General features: G+C 62.8%; 2 protein-coding genes across 6 annotated transcripts in view; both read right to left on the bottom strand.

Moving 5' to 3' along the window:
• Window positions 1–6,157, bottom strand: part of KIF21B (kinesin family member 21B) — a 42,675-nt gene extending 36,518 nt beyond the window's left edge. For all 4 annotated transcript variants that reach the window (XR_012635069.1, XR_012635070.1, XM_074925353.1 and 1 more), the window contains exon 1: window positions 6,062–6,157. Coding sequence is in view for 2 of the 4 variants with exons in the window: in XM_074925353.1 (XP_074781454.1) it covers window positions 6,062–6,099 (38 nt within the window). In the remaining 2 variants the exon portion in view is untranslated. The remainder of the gene's footprint in view (window positions 1–6,061) is intronic.
• A 4,867-nt stretch (window positions 6,158–11,024) lies between these two features.
• The window catches only part of CACNA1S (calcium voltage-gated channel subunit alpha1 S), a 50,612-nt gene continuing 44,909 nt past the window's right edge, over window positions 11,025–16,727 (bottom strand). For both annotated transcript variants that reach the window (XM_074925726.1, XM_074925727.1), the window contains 8 exons: window positions 16,147–16,248; window positions 15,907–16,031; window positions 14,728–14,856; window positions 13,811–14,010; window positions 13,028–13,092; window positions 12,441–12,550; window positions 11,693–11,809; window positions 11,025–11,458 (listed from right to left, as the gene is read on the bottom strand). In XM_074925726.1, the coding sequence (XP_074781827.1) occupies window positions 11,210–11,458; window positions 11,693–11,809; window positions 12,441–12,550; window positions 13,028–13,092; window positions 13,811–14,010; window positions 14,728–14,856; window positions 15,907–16,031; window positions 16,147–16,248 (1,097 nt within the window). In that variant the 3' untranslated portion in view covers window positions 11,025–11,209. The remainder of the gene's footprint in view (window positions 11,459–11,692; window positions 11,810–12,440; window positions 12,551–13,027; window positions 13,093–13,810; window positions 14,011–14,727; window positions 14,857–15,906; window positions 16,032–16,146; window positions 16,249–16,727) is intronic.

Here is a 16,727-nt window from a genome sequence, read left to right as displayed (position 1 = left end):
CCCCAGGATACCACAGAGCTGCCCACTAAGAACAAGAGGCAGGCAGGGGCGGATGGGCTGGGAGGTGTTCATGGCGCCGTGGGGTGGGGGGACCATGGGACAGGGACGCTTGGGACCAGGCCTGGCTACAGCAAGCTGTGACAAAAAAACCTCCCCACCATGTCCTGGCACCAGGGAGCTGCAAAGAATGGAAGAGGATTTTGCTGGGATCTGTGGGAGCTCGGGCTCAGCCATGAACCCTCACTTAGAAATGGGGATGATGACCACGTTGTGTCACGGAGCAGGGCAGAGGGGCAGATGCCAAGCGGGGTAAGGCTGCCAGCCAGCCCTGGCCTCACAGCAGTGCAGAGCCAGCAGGGACATGGGGATATGCCAGGACATCCCTGGACCAGCTCCTGCTCTGCCGGGAGGGGAAGGGGTGGTGGGAGGCCCTTTGCCTTCCCTCACACCAAGCCACAGCAGAAACCCATCAGCATTCGACCTGGGTGGGAAGTCACCCTGCAGCGTGCTGATCATCTGCAGCAGAGCCCGGCAGCAGCTGCCCTCACAATCCCCCACATCCCAAACCCATCGGCTGTTTAACCAACGACAGGGACTGTTTTGACAGTCTCCAGCAGGAAACAGCTCCATGGGACCACTGGGGCCAGCCCCCCTCCCCGCAGCACCAGCACGACAGCTGCCCGGCGGGGCTGGCTCCTCGGTTAGCACCGGGCTCAGTGGGGGTATCACCTTCCCTCTCGGGGGGCCAGGATCCATGTTCCCGACAGCTTTGTTTAGCTTCATCTCCTGCAATTTTCTCCTGCCCCCATTTCACTGCTGGTGCAGGAAAGCCGCAGCTGGCTGCGTCCTCTGACTTAGAGACAGCCCCAGCCTCCCAAATTCCTGAGACTTCATAGCATGGCATATTTAAATCCCTTGCTGATGGGTAATGGGTGCAGGCACCAAAAGCCTCTTAAAGCTGCTTTGCTCCGAGCTGTGCCGCAGGCAATGGCGTGTCTGCGTGGGGTGCGGCCGCGCTCCCCCTTTGCACCGGCACCCTCTCCATCCCCCTTCTAACGTTTCCGCTGTAAGAGCCAGCCAGTACGTGCCTGATTGAAGCCAGGCACAGAAAAACGCTCGTGCCCACACACCTGGGCTCAGCACTTCCCTCCCAGACCCCGTGGATCCCCCCACCCGCCACAGACCCCGACACCTCTCTCCAGACTTGGGAGGCCAGTTTAACCCTGCTCGCTGGCAGCCCAGAGCACGCACACCCCTGTGTCACACCGGGGCTGGCAAGAGCCAAAGTGAAACCAAAGTGCAGCAGCTCACCCGGATGGGTTCAGCACAGCAGCAAAACAGCCTTGGGACATGGCGAGGGGGCCATTGCCAGTGCTGAGCTGCCCTTGGTAAAGGCAAAGGATGGGGAAAGTAGCTGGGGGTGTCCATGCCAGTGCTCTGCCTGCCCAGCACCCCCAGGCTATAGCAGCCTCCTGAGATATTTCCTTTCTGGGATCAAGGCTGCTGGCCAGGGAGCCTCCCAGCCACCACAGATGGGAGATGGGGCACCCCAGGGCTGGACTGTGCCACTACACCAGGACAGGCTATCCCACCCATCCCACCAGTGAGGTGGGTTTGCCTCTTCTCTCTCCCACGCAGCTCTGTGACATCTGAGCAAAACCAGCCAGACATGGCAGGAGAAGTGTCCCATGAAAGACTCCACAGTGTCCCCCTGGGACCACACCAAAGGGGCTCAGAGCTGCAGCAGCACTCTGTGGTACCAGGCTGTACCCCCCCTCTCCACACCAGAGCCCTTGGGCAGCATGTGCACCAGTGTGGCACGAGTGGGGCTCACACCACCTCTCCATCTGGACCCAAAACTGCCCTGGGAGGAGCTGGTTTAGAAGGGCTACAACAAGTCCGCCTCCTCAGGGACTGACCTCAGCTGGTCCTGGTGGCTCCAGGTTTGCAGAAACCATCCCAGCAGGGCCAGGAGCCCAGGTGATCCCAGCACCTGGCCTTTGCCAGCCCACTCCCAGTGAACCGAGACCCTCCAGGGCACATGGCGATGGGTGCACGAGTCTGTCCTGTCCCAAGTGGCACATCCCATCCTTCTTCCCAAAGAGGAGGTAGGCGCAGCTCCCCAGGGCAAGAGACAGCTAGCACTGGGTTGCCCACGTGGAGTGTAGAGCATCACAGCAGGAGTGTTTATGAGAGCAGCAGAGCACTGGAGGTTGCAGGGTTTAAATAAACTTGAAATCCGACTCAACTTCCTTCCCCAATTTCACAAGCTCCATTTCCTGAGTCTCTGCAGCCAGCCAGGCGCACTCGGGTGCCACGGGCAGCTCTGCCACAGAGGGTGTGATGAGCTGGGCAGTTTGAAAGTGCCCTCAGGGAGCATTTCTGCAGCCAGCCTGGCTTCTCAGCCCTCCCCGGGCCAAGGAGTTTAATGGCCACTGGGTCAATATGTGCCATTAGCTCTTCCTGACACAGCAAAACCACCAGTGTGCAGCGAGGCTGGGCTCCACCTCCTGCAACCAGCACCGCAAGCCCCGCTCCCCCCACTGCACCCCTGGCTCGCTGCAACTGCAGGAGCTGACAGCACCTGACTGGGAGCTTGGGTGCTGCAGGGAGGGGTGCTGATGAGGCTCAAGGGGAGGCAGGAGCCTCAAATCAAGGATGGAGGGCACGAGCAGAGAGCTGCCGAACTGGCTGCACTGCAGCCACCGTTTGAAGGTCACCTACAGAAGGAAACAGCAGTTGCTGCCTTCCCCAGGCTCTGAGGAAACCCCCCCCAGCAGCAAGGAGAGGGCTCCCGGGCTGCCCCGCTCAGCACCATCGTGGCAGGCAGCTGCTTCCCAGCTGAGACCGTTACACCGGCGCAGGGCACGCGGGCGCCCAACTCCACCGCTGCCGGCAGCTCGGCCCCGCCGCTTCCTCCCCAGCGGCATCCGCCAGAGCCAGCGAGCTGAGACGCGCCCATGAAGCAACACACCAGGCTTAACGCTGGTGGGCAAGTGAAGGCAGACCCTGCCTGCAGGGAGGGCAGGAGGCAGGGCAGGATGCTGCCCTGCCTTTGTGAATGGTGCAGGTCTGAGTTGCAGGTACGAGGTGTGGGTACAAATCAGCCCCTGGGCCAGGAGCAGCCCTTGGGCCTGCATTTCCCTCTGCCAACAGCAGCGCTGCAGCAGGTACCGGCCATCTCACTCCTGGCACACAGGAAGCCTAAATAACGTGCCCCAGTCAGTGGCTCAGCACCCAGGTCCTTTGGACCAGCCCTGCCGACAGGACAGCCAGGGCTCTGCTGAGAGGGAGATGGAACCCCTGAAGCTGACAGTGAGGCACCACAGCGTCTGTCATGCCTCCCTCTGCCAGGCCGGAAGATCCAGGAAGAACTGGGGTCCCCCCAACAGCCCCACCACCCCTGCTCCTCTGTCCCAGCGCCTCCCACCCCGAGGGCTCTGTGAGGCCCCAGTTACAGTCCAGGTGGCTGCAGCACGACCTCTTGACATGGGCTGGACCATCCCCATCACGCAGCCATTTAACCCCAGCAGAACACGGTGCCTTCCTCCAAAGCCCTCATCACCTCCCAGTGTCCCCAGCCCTTCCCCAGGTTCCAGTGGGTGATCAGCAGCACAGACACAGATACACTGAAGAAAGAGAGAACCTGAAGAAATGGCACAGCTGGCACATTCATGTTACTATAAAGGGACAAAAGGGGAGCTTTGATCCATGTCCTGCTGCACTCTAGAGGCATTCAACCTCCTCCCTGCTCTGATGGCCGAGGGAGGTGGAATCTGTGAGCAGGTTTGCTCAGAGGGTGAGAAGTCTCAGAGACTCGGGCAGCCTGGCTGCTCCACCAGTGGGGTGTCACAAGCGCTCACAAAGGAAAACCTTGCTCTGCTCCCAGCCCAGTGTAGGAGGGGACCCAACATCAGCCCCCTGGGTCTGCTTTGGCAGAAAAGCCAGATAGTTAGTCCGCAGGCGAGCAGCTCGGCCCTTGCACACTCAGCCCATCCTCGGGAGCCACCTTCCCACATGATGCTGCAACCTGCCTGCTTTGTCTCGCAGCATCCCTGCTCCCAGCCCTCCTCCTTTGTCCTGCCAGCTCACCTTCGCTACCGCATCGCCCCAGCTGCCCTGCATCCACTGGCTGCACCAAGTGGGGTGCCAGCTCGCTCCCCCAAGGAGGGGCTGGGACAGAGTTGGACCTCCCCTTGCTTCCCAGATCCTCACCACGGACACCCCTGCCCCACTGCAATGCTGCATGTTCAAGTCACCTCCCAGTTGTGACCACCTCCCTGTGCACTGGACAGGCCTGGAGCCCATTGCTGGCAGGGGCCGAAGGGATGAGGTGGGAAGAGCCCAGCAGAAATGACTCCACAGCCATCATCCCCAGCAGCACCCGCTTCATTTCCTGGGCAAAACGGACCCCAGGCCCTGAGCCGGGCTTTTGTTAAAAGGCTTCATCCTGAGACAAATGCATGATGGAGGACGGGAAGAGTCCGGCGTGCAGGAAATCGCCACCCCCAGCAACACTCGGTCCCTGAGGCAGGGTCCTGGCATGGACACCCCTAGCCCAGGCACCCCAGGAGCCGAGGGATGCTGTCACCTCCCCCATCCTTTAAAACCAGTCTGGCCCCGATTCAAACGGAGAAAGGCAGAAAATCACCATCGCCTGCTCCCAGGACGGGAAGAGTAGAGGGGCAGGAGCGCTGGGAGGTGTCCTGGTGCACACGCACACGCACACAGCCGTGCACACTCGCAGCGCACAGCCCCACACCCATCCCCTCTCCCTCCATCACTGGCGCATCTTTTGTGCTTTCGCTCTGCCCAGGCAGGCAGGGACCGGCCAGCATCGTGCCCTCCGCACAGCCTCCCCGAGGACTGACGCAGCCCCCCCGCAGCCATCAGCACCCCCACCGGCCTCGTGCCGAGGGGTGCGGGCAGGGGGACCCGGCACGCCCTGCCCCCCCCCGGGTGACCCTGCAGCCCCACGGTGGGACACAAGGCAGCGCGGTGTCACCGCGGGGCTGGGCCGGGGGGTCCCGCTGCCCCCCTCGCCCCGCGCCAGAGGCGCCGAGGCCGGGCTCACGCTTGCCCGGAAGACTCGCGGGGGGGGGCGGCACGGCCGGTCCCTTGCCCACGCGGGGACGGCAGCTCCGGCCGTGGCAGCGGGGCAGGGCCCCTCCCTGCCTCTCCCGCGGGCTTCGGCGGGGCTCGTCCCCCTCTCCCCCCGGGGGGGCTCCTTCCTCCTCCCGAGGCAGCGGGAAGCGCCGGCCCGCGGGACCCCAGCGGCGGGGCGCGGAACACACCCAGCCTGGCACGGCGCTAACAAAGAGCCCCCCGGTTTCACCCGCCCGCGGGGGGCTCTGCAGACGATGCGCGATCTGCCCCGCCGGCTGCCGACGCCCCCCGAGCTCCCCCCCGAGTCGTCGTCGCCCCCCCACCCCCGAGCCCCCCCATGAATTAGATGCCGCCGGCATCTCCCTTATTGAGGTGCGCGGTCTGGGAGGCGCATTGTTCCCGGCCCGGAGTCAGCACAAAGGACACCGAGATGCCGCATCCTCCCCTGCCACCTAACGGGGGGGGGAGGGCGAAGGACGGGGGGGGGCAGGCAGGGACCCCCCACACCCTCCGGCATCTTGCCTGACACCACCGCGGGGGGGTGAGAGGGGGGGGGATCAAACCCACCCGCGGCGCAGCCGGGAGCTGCGGAGCTGCAAGGGCTGGCGACAGCCAGGTGAAGGGGCCGCGGGGGTCCCAGCCCCGCCACCCCCCCGCCGCAGGGGAGGGGAGTTGGGCATCGCGGCGGGGGGCGGGGGGGTGAGGGGGGGTGAGGGGGGGGGGAGCAGCCCCGAAACGATGCGGGGTGGGGGGTGGGGAGGATAGCGGCGGTAGTGGGGCTTGGGGGGGGGGGGGGGGGCAAAACCCGATTCCGGGGGGGGCACTCAGTGCCCCGCGGATGGGCAGCGCCGAGCTGGGCATCCGTACCCCCCCGCCCCGCCGCTGGGCGCCGGGCCCCCCGAGCCCTCTGTGCTGGGGGATGCCCCGAGCCCCGCGCGGCCCCCCCGGCACTCACCTCACGGCCACCTTCACGCAGCTGTCCGGGGCCGCCATCCCCCGGCACCGGCCCCGGCCCCGCGGCCGCCGCTGCCCGAGAGCTCCCGGGGGGAGGGGGCGGGAGGGGGCGGGGCGGGGCGGGCGGGCCCAGGTGGGGGGCGGGGCCTGGGGACACGCCCCGCCCCCACTGCTGGCACGCGGACACGGAGCGGGGGAGGGAGCGCGGGGACGCGGGGAGACCCGCACCCACCGCCGGACCCTGAGACGAGGCACCGGCACGGACCCGCCGTGGGACACACACGGACACAGAGACACAGACGCTCACTCACCCGTTCACTCACACTCTCCCCGTCGGTCCCTGCTGCCGCCTGCCGGGCCAGCAGCCCCGCTCCCACCTCTGCACGGCTGTACCAGGGTGTGCCGGGGGTGTGCGGGGACCTGACGGGCTGTGCCGAGCTGTGCCGGGCTGTACCGAGCTGTACCGGGGCTGTACCGGGCTGTACAGGGCTGTACTGGGGTTGTACCGGGCTGTAGCGGGCTGTGCCGGGGCTGTACCGAGCTGTACCGGGCTGTACCGGGCTGTACAGGGCTGTACTGGGGTTGTACCGGGCTGTGCCGGGGCTGTACCGAGCTGTACCGGGCTGTACCGGGGCTGTACCGAGCTGTGCCGGGCTGTACCGGGCTGTACCCGGGTTGTACCGGGCTGTGCCGGGCTGTACCGGGGCCGTACAGGGTCCCCCCCGGACCGGCGGGAGAGCAGCGCTGGATGCCGCGGGGTGGGCGCTGCCCGTCCCCGGGAAGGGGCAGGGCCCCGGCAGATCCCGGTGTGGCCGAACCCCGGCGGGGCGGGGGAGCCCGAGGAGCCCATCTGTCAGCCCGCTGCCGGCACAGCGCGGTCCGGGGCAGGGCAGCCCAGTACAGCCCAGTACAGTCTGGTCCATCCCAGTGCCAGCCCAGTACAGCCCGGTGCATCCCTGTGCATCCCGGTCCATCCCAGTACAGCCCGGTCCACCCCAGTACAGCCTGGTGCGTCCCAGTACAGCCCGGTCCATCCCAGTACAGACCAGTCCACCCCAGTGCAGGCTGGTGCTGCCCAGTGCTTCCCGCTGTAGCGCCCATCCAGACCCGACTCCCGCACCAGCCCCGGCAGCACCCAGGTCCCACACAGAACCTCATTCCCCCGGCTCCGGCCTGGCCTCTCCTGCCTGCTCCCCTGCCCTGCCCCGTCCCCGACCCCCGGGTGCGCACGGCAGATGCCCACAGCCAGCCCTGCTGGTTTGGGTGCTGTGGGGGGGACACTGGAGCTCTGCCCACTCCTGCCCCCGAGTCGACACAAGGGAGTGGATCTCGCCGCGGTGACAGCCCACCCCCGCCACCGCGGCCCGCCAGGTGCCCCCAGCTCCCCGAGAGCGGACAAACACGGGGCGTCGCAGCGAGGGGCTGCCAAGGGCGGCTCGGCAGCAGCGGCAGGAGCGGGGCAGCCTGGAACAGCCCCTGCGTGGAGACGGGGCTGCTGGGGGTGCGCGCAGGGGGGGCAGTGGTGCGGGGCAGGACTGTCACCCACACGCTGTCCCCAGCCACCCACCGCTGATGAGGCCACACTACGCTTGGCACTGAGGAGGGAAAGGCCTCCCTGCAAGAGCATTAATGACAGTCCCAGGTGGGGTCCTTGGAGCAACCCCTCCAGCCCACCGTGCCATAAAGGATGTTTCCAGCCTGCTCTGGGGTGCAGGAACTTGGTTTGGGACAGGGGACAGAGAGCAGGACCCTGCAGGTCCCTGCCCCTGCGAGCAGGAGAGCCTGGAGGAGGATGGAGGTGAACTACCACTCCCGGGAATTTTCTCCCCACATGGTTGGCATCACTCAAACCCCTCCACGGCTTCACCGGGTCCCGTCCGGAGCTCTGCGGTGCAGAGAGGTGGCACCGCTGAGCAGCAGGAGCCAGCACAGGGCAGTGGGGAGCTGGGTGCTCCCACCAGAGCCACTGACACTGGGGAGACAGGGTTTGTGGCCCTGCAGGTTGCCCAAGGCCGTGTCAAGAGCCCATCCTGAGAGGACAGGGGCTGAGGCTGATGGTGTGGGCATGACATGGCCCTCCAGCAGGCCCAGGCTGTACCGCATGGCTGCGGGGGCCAAGCACCATGCCCACAGGGCCACCGGCTCCATCCTTTCAGCTCCTCCTGGGTGTCCAGCGAGGGGCACGTGTCCAGGGCCCATTGGGGAGCAGGACTGAGGACAGGCAGGCACCAAGGAGCTGAAGGAATCCTGTCCTGGCTTCACTGTCACCTTCACATTGCTGGGGCTGCTGCGGGGTGGACATTCAGCCCTGTGCCAGCAGCATGGGCAGAGCCTGTGCTGCCCAAGGACACCAGGAGCCTCTGGCTCGGCAGGAAAAGTATCTCCCAGCCTGAAGTGGGTGTGGGACCTACAGTGGAACCCCAGCTCTGCAGGTTGGTGCTGACGTATTTCTTTGCAGAAGGGGCTGTTGGGCTTTGGAATGGGCTGCCCGGGGCAGGGGGGGAGTCCCCGGGATCCCTGGAGGGGTTGAAGAGTCGGGCTGAGCCAGCGCTGAGGGATCTGGGGGAGTTAGGAAGGGTCAGGGTGAGGGTCATGGCTGGGCTGGAGGAGCTTCAAGGGCTTTTCCAACCCAGATGAATCTGGGATTCTGTGATGTCAGGGTGAACAGCAATGGAGCATGAGGGGAAACTGAGGCACACTGAGGTTTACCTTGATGAGCCCAGGCTGTGTCCTGGGAGAGGTGCCCATCTGCTCTGGGACAGCCAGGACATGCCAGCACCGGTGGCTGACAGCTGATGAGGTCAGAACTGTGCCCAGCATAGAGCCCAGCGCCCACCCTCTGCTCCGGTGTCTGGACACCTTCACCTGAACAGCAGCGACCCTTTGCTGCTGCTGCTCGTGCTCCCAGGGCTCCCAAGGTGCCAGGGCCACGCGCCACGTGCGGAGCTGCCTTGGCCTCTGCTGGGATGGGAATATCCAGGGGACCTCGTGCTGGTACAGCATCAGGGGATGAGCAGTAAACAGCCTCTCTGTGGTCCTGCAAGGACGTGAGGAGCTGGGTTTTATCTTCCTTTGTCCCTGGGGGCCATGTTTGCAAGGACACCTGGGCAGGGGGAGACTTTCCACCCTGAAATGCCATTTTTTGAGGCTGGACCCTTCCCTGTTAAAGCGCCAGAGAGGGGCAGTGACTGTGCCGTGGTGCTTCTGCCCCCACCTTCCTGCTCTCACTCTTGTGCCAGCCACGTCACAAGCCATATCTATTCCCCAATTCATCTAGAAATCAACTCAAGAAAGATCCCCCAGACACTAGTTTGGGGCAAATCAGCCCTTGTGCAGTCCCAGACGCCAGGGGAGGGTGCAGAGGCACTGACCCATCACTGCAGTATGTCCCCACCAGTGTCACCCTTTGTATTTGGAGTCCCTGGTGAGCACCCACCTGCCTTGGGAAGTGGCCCAAGCGGCCCCCACCTCACTGAAGGGAGCAGGAAACCATCGCCATTCACCTTGCAACTAATGAAGCACGTCCTTGACCTGCCCTTGGCAGACCAGATGCCAGAGCCTCATTGGCAACTGCTCCCCTGCCCTTCCTCAGGAGCGGGTGGATGTGTCTGTGTGTCTGTTAGGGGGGGTACGTCCTGCCCGGGGCAGTGAAGCAAGAGCAAGTGATGCTGCCCCTACCCCATCCCTGCTGATCGCCTGCATCCCCTTGGGGGAAAACTGTTTGTGCTGCCACGTCCCCCCTGTACAAGATGGGCTCTCCGGAGCTCAGGCTGCAGCTGGAGCTCAGCCACAGCCATTTCCCTTTTATTAAGTTAACAAATAAATGCCCTGCTGGAGAGCAGGCGGGCTCTATTGATTCAGCACCTCCCCTGGGACACATTCGTTTGCTGCATTTTAATATATATTAGACAAGGCAGAGCCCTGCATTGCCCAGCTGGGCTGGGCTGGAGGCCCTCTGGGGAGGGTCCCCTGGGGAGAGGCTGCCCCAGGGCTTGGCACCCAGACCCCGCCTGGGGCACTGAGGTGTAACCCCTGGGCAGACCCATTCCCCGAGAGGAATAACCTCACCTGCCACTCGATTGCAGGCAGCAGCGGGCAGAGTACAGGCAGCAGTGGGCAGCATGCAGGCAGCAGTGGGCAGCGCGCAGGCAGCAGCGGGCAGAGCGCAGGCAGCGCTGGCAGGGGCAGGCAGCAGCGGGCAGTGCACAGGCAGCAGCGGGCAGAGCGCAGGCAGTGCTGGCAGGGGCAGGCAGCAAGCGCTGTGCTCCCCGCGCTCTCCTGGCTGTGGCACCCCTGTCCCCTGCAGAGCAGTGGGGATGTCTGGAGGCTGGATGGGACCCTCCTGTGGGCTGGGCTGAGCGGTGGCTGCCCGAGAGCTGGGTTTGGAGACAGCTGAGGTGACAAAAATCGCACAGCAGTGGCCGACTCTCCTCATGGTTAGGCCCAGGGCTGCTGCACCAACACAGACGTGCTTCCACTCCCATCCCATCCCGTTTCTTACCCAGCTGCGACTGAGCCCAGAAGCCCCCTGGCCTCACTGTGGTGCCGAGCCTGGCCCTGCCTGCTGCCCTGGCCCAAGGCAGATCTGCCCAAGCCACCTGTCCTTCTCCCCAAGGAACAGGTTTGGCTGCAAGCTGGAGGAACAGGCTCCCACAGACACATAAGGACACTGGGTCCAGCTGCTGGGGTATCAGGAGACCCCCAGAGCTTGGCACCCTCAAAAGGACTGGTTGAGGCTTGAGCACCTGGGAGCAGAGACAGACCTCCCTCCACATGGGGACTGGAGGCGGCCACAGGTCCCTGCCACCTCTGGTTAATGTGGTTTCACGTGTGCAGCCCACTCCCCAGGCTGGGCTGGGCAGTGAGCAGCGTGGACACGGGCTGTGCAGGCAGCGTGGCAGAGGAAGGAGGGGACAGGGGGATCCATGGAGTCACACAGCAGGAACACTTTAATGACTGTCCGGCTCTTGCAAGACCTCTTGTCCTGTCCTGCACCAGCATCCTGGAGACACGGCCCAAAAATCCTCCTGCAGCTGGACAGAGCCCACCAGGACCCCGGGCAGAGAGGGAGAGCAGTGTGGCACCGCTCCAGTAACCCCCTGCCAGCTCCTGAAGGGACCGTGTCTGCTGGGCAGCACTGGCAGGCGGCTCACAGGCGAGTGGCAGCGATGGTCTTTTGGGAGGGGGCTGGGGAGCTGCCTGGTGATGCAGCTGAGGTGTCCTGGGGGGCAGAGCCACTTTTTGTGTCCTGCAATGTTTCTCTTCCTTTTAGCATCTCCACGGCTGCTTTCTCCACTTCGTCCATCTCCAACTGGCTGCTGGCTGCCATCTCATCCCTGGTCACTGCTACGAAGGCTGGGTCACGGGCCAGAGCCGCAAGGCCCCCAGAGATCAGAGCCTGCAGCAGAGGATGGGGTCACAGCCCGGTGTGTGCTCAGTCTGTACGAGTGTTGCTGGCTGCACCCACCCTCATCTCCTTTTCCCTGTTGCCATCTGCACTGGCACCTACCTGCTGCTCACTCTTGTAGCTAAGCTTTGACCCCCTTCCCAGCCTGGCATGAGCATGGCATCCCTGCCCACCCCCTTCACTCCCTGCCAGCACTGTCTTTCCCTCTGCCAGGCTGTGCCTTACCTCCTGAATGAGGAAGGTGATGGCCGGGGTGGAGGATGTACTTGGGTGACCGCTGTCACCCCGCTGGCAGCCCGAGCTGGACGCTGTTCCTGTCACAGTGCCATCCCCTCCACGCAGCTGGGTGAGAGGAGCAGAGCTGCTGACTGGGTCTGGGCGACACCCATGGAAGATCTCTTCCGTGTTAACGTGGGAGCTGCAGGTGTTGTCCCTAGCCTGGACACATGCTCCCACCCTGCTGGAGCTCCTGGGGTCGGGGCACCACCCGCAATGGGACCAGCAGGGCCATGGCGGCAGCGAGCTGGGAGCCAGCCCTCACCTCCTGCCCTGGCACTGCCCGGGTGATGAGGCACTGTGACCAGCCAAGGGCAGCCAGGGGAGTGTGGGAGCAAACCTGACATACCCCTTTTATCTGCCCTGACTCTGGAGGCAGCCGGGGAGCCAGAGAGATGCTGCTTTGAACTGTCCCAGCTTGGATGAGCACCCTGTGCTCACTGTAGCAGCGGGGAGGGGGCCTGGCTCCTTCCCTGAGCTGATCAGAAAGGGAAGCTCCAGCAAATGACTGTCCAGCTCTTGCAAGACCTCTTGTCCTGTCCTGCACCAGCACCCTGGAGACCCAGCCCAAAAATCCTGGCTTCATGGCGGGGACCAGCTCCTCCCCAGCATGGCTGCGACAGCCTTTCCCAGGAGGGGAGGGAGGTTCACCCACGTCCCCTGCACACTGCCTCTCGACATACATTGCCCCCTTTACCTCCTCGGGAAGAAGGTGCAGCCCCGATGACGGGTGACCCCTAGAGGTGCCCCCCTGCCTCCTGCTCATCCTCCACTGCAGCCTCTCCATGGGTAAGGGGTGGTTGTGCTCTGGGAGAGAGAAAGATGGGGACATCAGATGGGCACAAGAGCAAAGGACATCACTGCCACCCAGAGCTGGGAACGGGTTAACTAGACTGGGGGAACCAAAGGGTTTAGGAGTTCAGGACCAACCAGAGTCCCAGCGCCTGCCCACTGCCCTGTGCTGGCTCCTCACTCATGGCTGGAAAGGAGAAGTCCCTGTTTGTGGAAACGAACACAGTCTTGTGGCCCTGCTGCCCGGGGGTGGCCAGTCCTCCCCCAGCCCAAAGCACTGGTTCCATGCTCCATCACCCTGGAGGGTGGGAAGGTGGGAGGAGGGTCTGCTGGAGTTCCCCAGACAGGTCCCACTGTGCTCGGGGTTGTCAGCTGACCTCCAAGGTGTTGGGGTCTGCGTCTCCTCCTCCTGCCTGCCAACATCAGTCCCTTCCCCCTGTGCTAGTCCTTGGGCTGGTCAAGATCCCCCAGAAGAACGATGCTGAGACTCACCCCGCACTGGACGCCTGGGTGCTGCTGGTACCGTCTTCCTCAGCACCTCATCCTCATACTCCATCCTGGCAAGGGCAGGCAAGTGGTCAGCCTGAGCAGGACAATGTACCAAGACCATCCCCACCCAAGGGTGCAGCCCTCCCCACCTTCCCCACCCTGAGGGATGCACTTGGGGGGCAGATCAGGAGGGGCACCTGGGATGGAGGAACAGAGTGGAGACCCCAAGAAGTAGGATTAAGTACACCCTCTTACACTGGTGACCCTTGTTCCTTGTAACCAGGCCAGGCAGGTGCTGGTGGCCCCTGTCTGCACCTTGGCACTCTGAGTGGTGGGGAAGAGGGAAGGGTCACTCCTGTGATCCCCAGAGCCCTGCTGTACACCTCGATCCTCACAGCACGAGGGGGGCAGGAAGGGCATCACACTTAGATGTGCAGAGACACATGGAGCCACTCTGCATGTTCTGGCAACATCTCTGGGAGTGCCAGGTTGGGGTTTGGGGACCAGTGCGGGGTGTCTGCCCTCCCTGTCCCCTTGCCTGGGCCCTGGCTCACACCCCAAGGGATGAATTTCTGCACAAAGCTCCCGTGTCCATGGAGCCACTTCCACAGCCAGTGCTCAATGCCTCCCAGTCTGCAGGGACCTCCCTGCTTCCCCAGACCTTTCCCATCCATGAAGAACCCCTGGGCAAAACCAATGTGCAGCCAGCTGCCAGCACAGCCCTGCCGGGGCATGGCCCAGCTCTGCCCCTCCTTGCCTGCCCACGCGAGGCTCACCAGCCCTTACCCCTCCAACCAGTCGCTGCTGTTGGCATTGTTGACGTTGGTGTTGCCTTCCTGGGGGAAGTCATCGAGGAAGACAGGGGAATCGAGGTCCTCGCTGCCCATCTCTGTGAACTGCAGGGGCCTCTGGCTGGCCACGTGGGGCTGCAGAGGGCTGCTGGGCTCCAGAAAGCTGTCAACCTGGCCAAACAAGCCACCTGTCCTCTGCAACCAACAGGGAGGGCATCAGGGCAGGCCTGGAGCTCTGAGCTGCTCTGGGGTCATTCCCATGGCAGGAGACATGTGGGGGTGCCCATGGGAACTGCAGTCTCTCTGCTCGTCTCTCTCTGCTCAGGCCTCGCAGACCACATGGTTTCAAAAGCCTCACTGCCCAGGTGGGGAAACTGAGGCACTGAGGGGTGATAGTCACGCAACAGCACTAGGATGACAGCCAGCCCTGTGCGTGACAAACCCTGCCACCTCTGTGGGACAGCCCCAGCTGGTGGCACATCCGTACACAGTAGGAGGTGCAACCCTGCAACACCACAGCTGCCCAGGCTGTCCCAGAGACTTCCAGGGAGCAGAAAGTGAACTGTTCCTGCTCTGATGATGATGGCACCTGAGCTGTCTTGCCTCAGCCTGGCAGAAGGTGTGAGTGGGGCCCTCCAAACCCTGCCAGGCATATGAGCAGGGTCCTTTTACAGAGGGGAAACTGAGGCAGAGTGCAGGTTGCCCAGGATGACTCAACCGGGATGTCCTGATACTTAGGGAGAGGAAAGTGCTTGCTGATCCACCCTTGTGCTCCACGCTGTCTTTCATGGCCAGGCTCACCTCTGGACTGTCTGCCAGCTGCTGGTCACCATGCTGACCCACCACCACCACATCAAAATGGGGGCTGGGTGGGACCACCACCACCTGGGGTGCCCTGAGGGCTGCACTCACCCTGTATATCCCTTCCTCCATGGCAGCCTCTACCATTGCTCTTTCCAGCTCCTCCTCAGCAGTCAAGTCTCCAGAAATGGCCCGATGGATTTCAGGAGCAGCTTCTTCTTCAATGCTCCTCAGCCCAGCCTGGTGAGGACAAGAGGAACAGCTGGATGTGGTCTGCTCCCCCCCCACCCCTCTCACTCTGGGCTTTGAGAGGGAAAGGTGATGAAGCATGCTCACCTGGTAAGGGATGCTGCCCTGCCAGGACTCCTACCAGTGCCAGGCTATGGGTCACTCTGCAACTGGTTGCATCTGTGCTTGGGGAAACAGCTTCTGGGCTAATGCTGTCCCACAAAGGGTTATGCTAAGGGCAACCTGGCAAAGAGTTGGGCTGGTGATACCCAAGGGGTAGCTGTGCCTTTGATCCTGATCTGGAGTTATCTGATCTGTGGCCTGGCTCTTTTCCTTGTTTTGCACCTTTGGGCCTGGTCTTTTAACCCTACAAGTGATTTCCTCCCTATAAGGTCAGGAGAGGCTGGGGACATCCCAGCTGCTCTGGCCAGGCACATAAATCCTCTCCCATCCCACCCAGACAGCATCCTTCAGGGCTGCTGTGCAGGCTTCTCTGACTGCAGTAGTCCTGCTTGAGATCAGCCACATCAGCCCCTCTCCACCTGATGTTGCACTGGGCAATGATATGGTACAGACAGCACCATGCACACAGAATGATCCGCAACACTGCTAAGGTGAGAAAAGGGAGAAGACCCTGGAAATGGAGAAAAGTAGGTGGATAAAGGCCTGGATGAGCAGCATTTGGCCCAAACATCAGTCTGTGGTTTCCAGGTCTTAGAACTGCTTGGTGCGGTATCAGACCCTACTGAGCCCTCTCTGTGGCTGAAGTCAGTGGGCAGAATCAAAAATCTCCTTTATTTCCAGAGTCACCTGCACCCTGGAGACTGAGGTCACCCTCAGCAGTGAAGTGCTCGTGGCCAGTTCAGCGCTGGTTCACTTGGGGCCACCTCATTTCCAGAGCCTGAGGCACAGCAGCCTCTATGTGTCACTGCAGCTCTGCCTCTCCAAGTCACCCCGGACTTTCCTGAGCCGGGGGAAGCCTCTCCCCTGATCTGCAGAGCTCCCACCACACCCTGTCCCCAGGATGGGTCACCCCTCCAACGCCACCCACATGCTACCAACCTGGATCTCCACAGGGTTCTTCTTGGGTCGGTACCCATAATACTCCTCCTGGCGCTTCATGAACTTCCTGAAATGCTCTTGGATGAGGAAAGTAGCATAGAATTTTCCCACTGTCACCTCATCATCTGTAGGGGAGGAAACCAAATGGATATGCCCATCGTAAGGCCCCAAGTTGTTGGAGCATGAGGCCCTGGGCGTGTGTCACTCTGCCCCTCTGGGAAGTACCAGCAGGTGACACACCTCCAATAGGTGGGATGACCTGGTCCAAGAGCTTCATACTCGTTCGCTTCCAGATTTTTTTGATAATGGCTCTGAGCTCCTCATTGGCCTGTTCGAAGTTACCTGTGAGAAAAGCGAGGAGGACAGAGCAGTTCAGTCCCAGGGGAATGTGAACATCACTGAAGACAAAGCATGTGAAAACCTGGCCAGACTTCTCCAGGGTGTGACAGCTCCTCTCCAGCCTCCCACCCAGCAAAAATGAGCTTTATAAGGATGAGGCTTTGATTTTAGCAAAAAGACCTTAACTGTAGAGCGAGTCAGACCTGGCCAATGGGTGGAGTGTTAGTGCCACCTCTGTTCTGGTGATTAACAACAGATATCAACCTCCCCTTTGGTGCTCTCAGAGGCTTTAGCATTCCTGCTTGCCTGCAATCGCAGTCTGTCCCCAGGCATGCTTGGAGACCTCCTGTGCTCCTCCCAGAGCTGCCCCCACTGTGAGGCCATGTCCCCCGCCCCAGCTGAGGGAGGACACCCATGCCATGCTGCTGGAAGACACCAGCCCCCGCTGCCCAGCCTCCCCTGCTGCCAGCGCTGCCTGCCCC

The sequence above is a fragment of the Athene noctua genome, chromosome 23 (assembly GCF_965140245.1).
Source record: "Athene noctua chromosome 23, bAthNoc1.hap1.1, whole genome shotgun sequence".
NCBI lineage: Eukaryota > Metazoa > Chordata > Aves > Strigiformes > Strigidae > Athene > Athene noctua.
The sequence above is the reverse complement of the archived record's forward strand: the minus strand, read 5'-3'. Positions and strand labels throughout refer to the sequence as shown.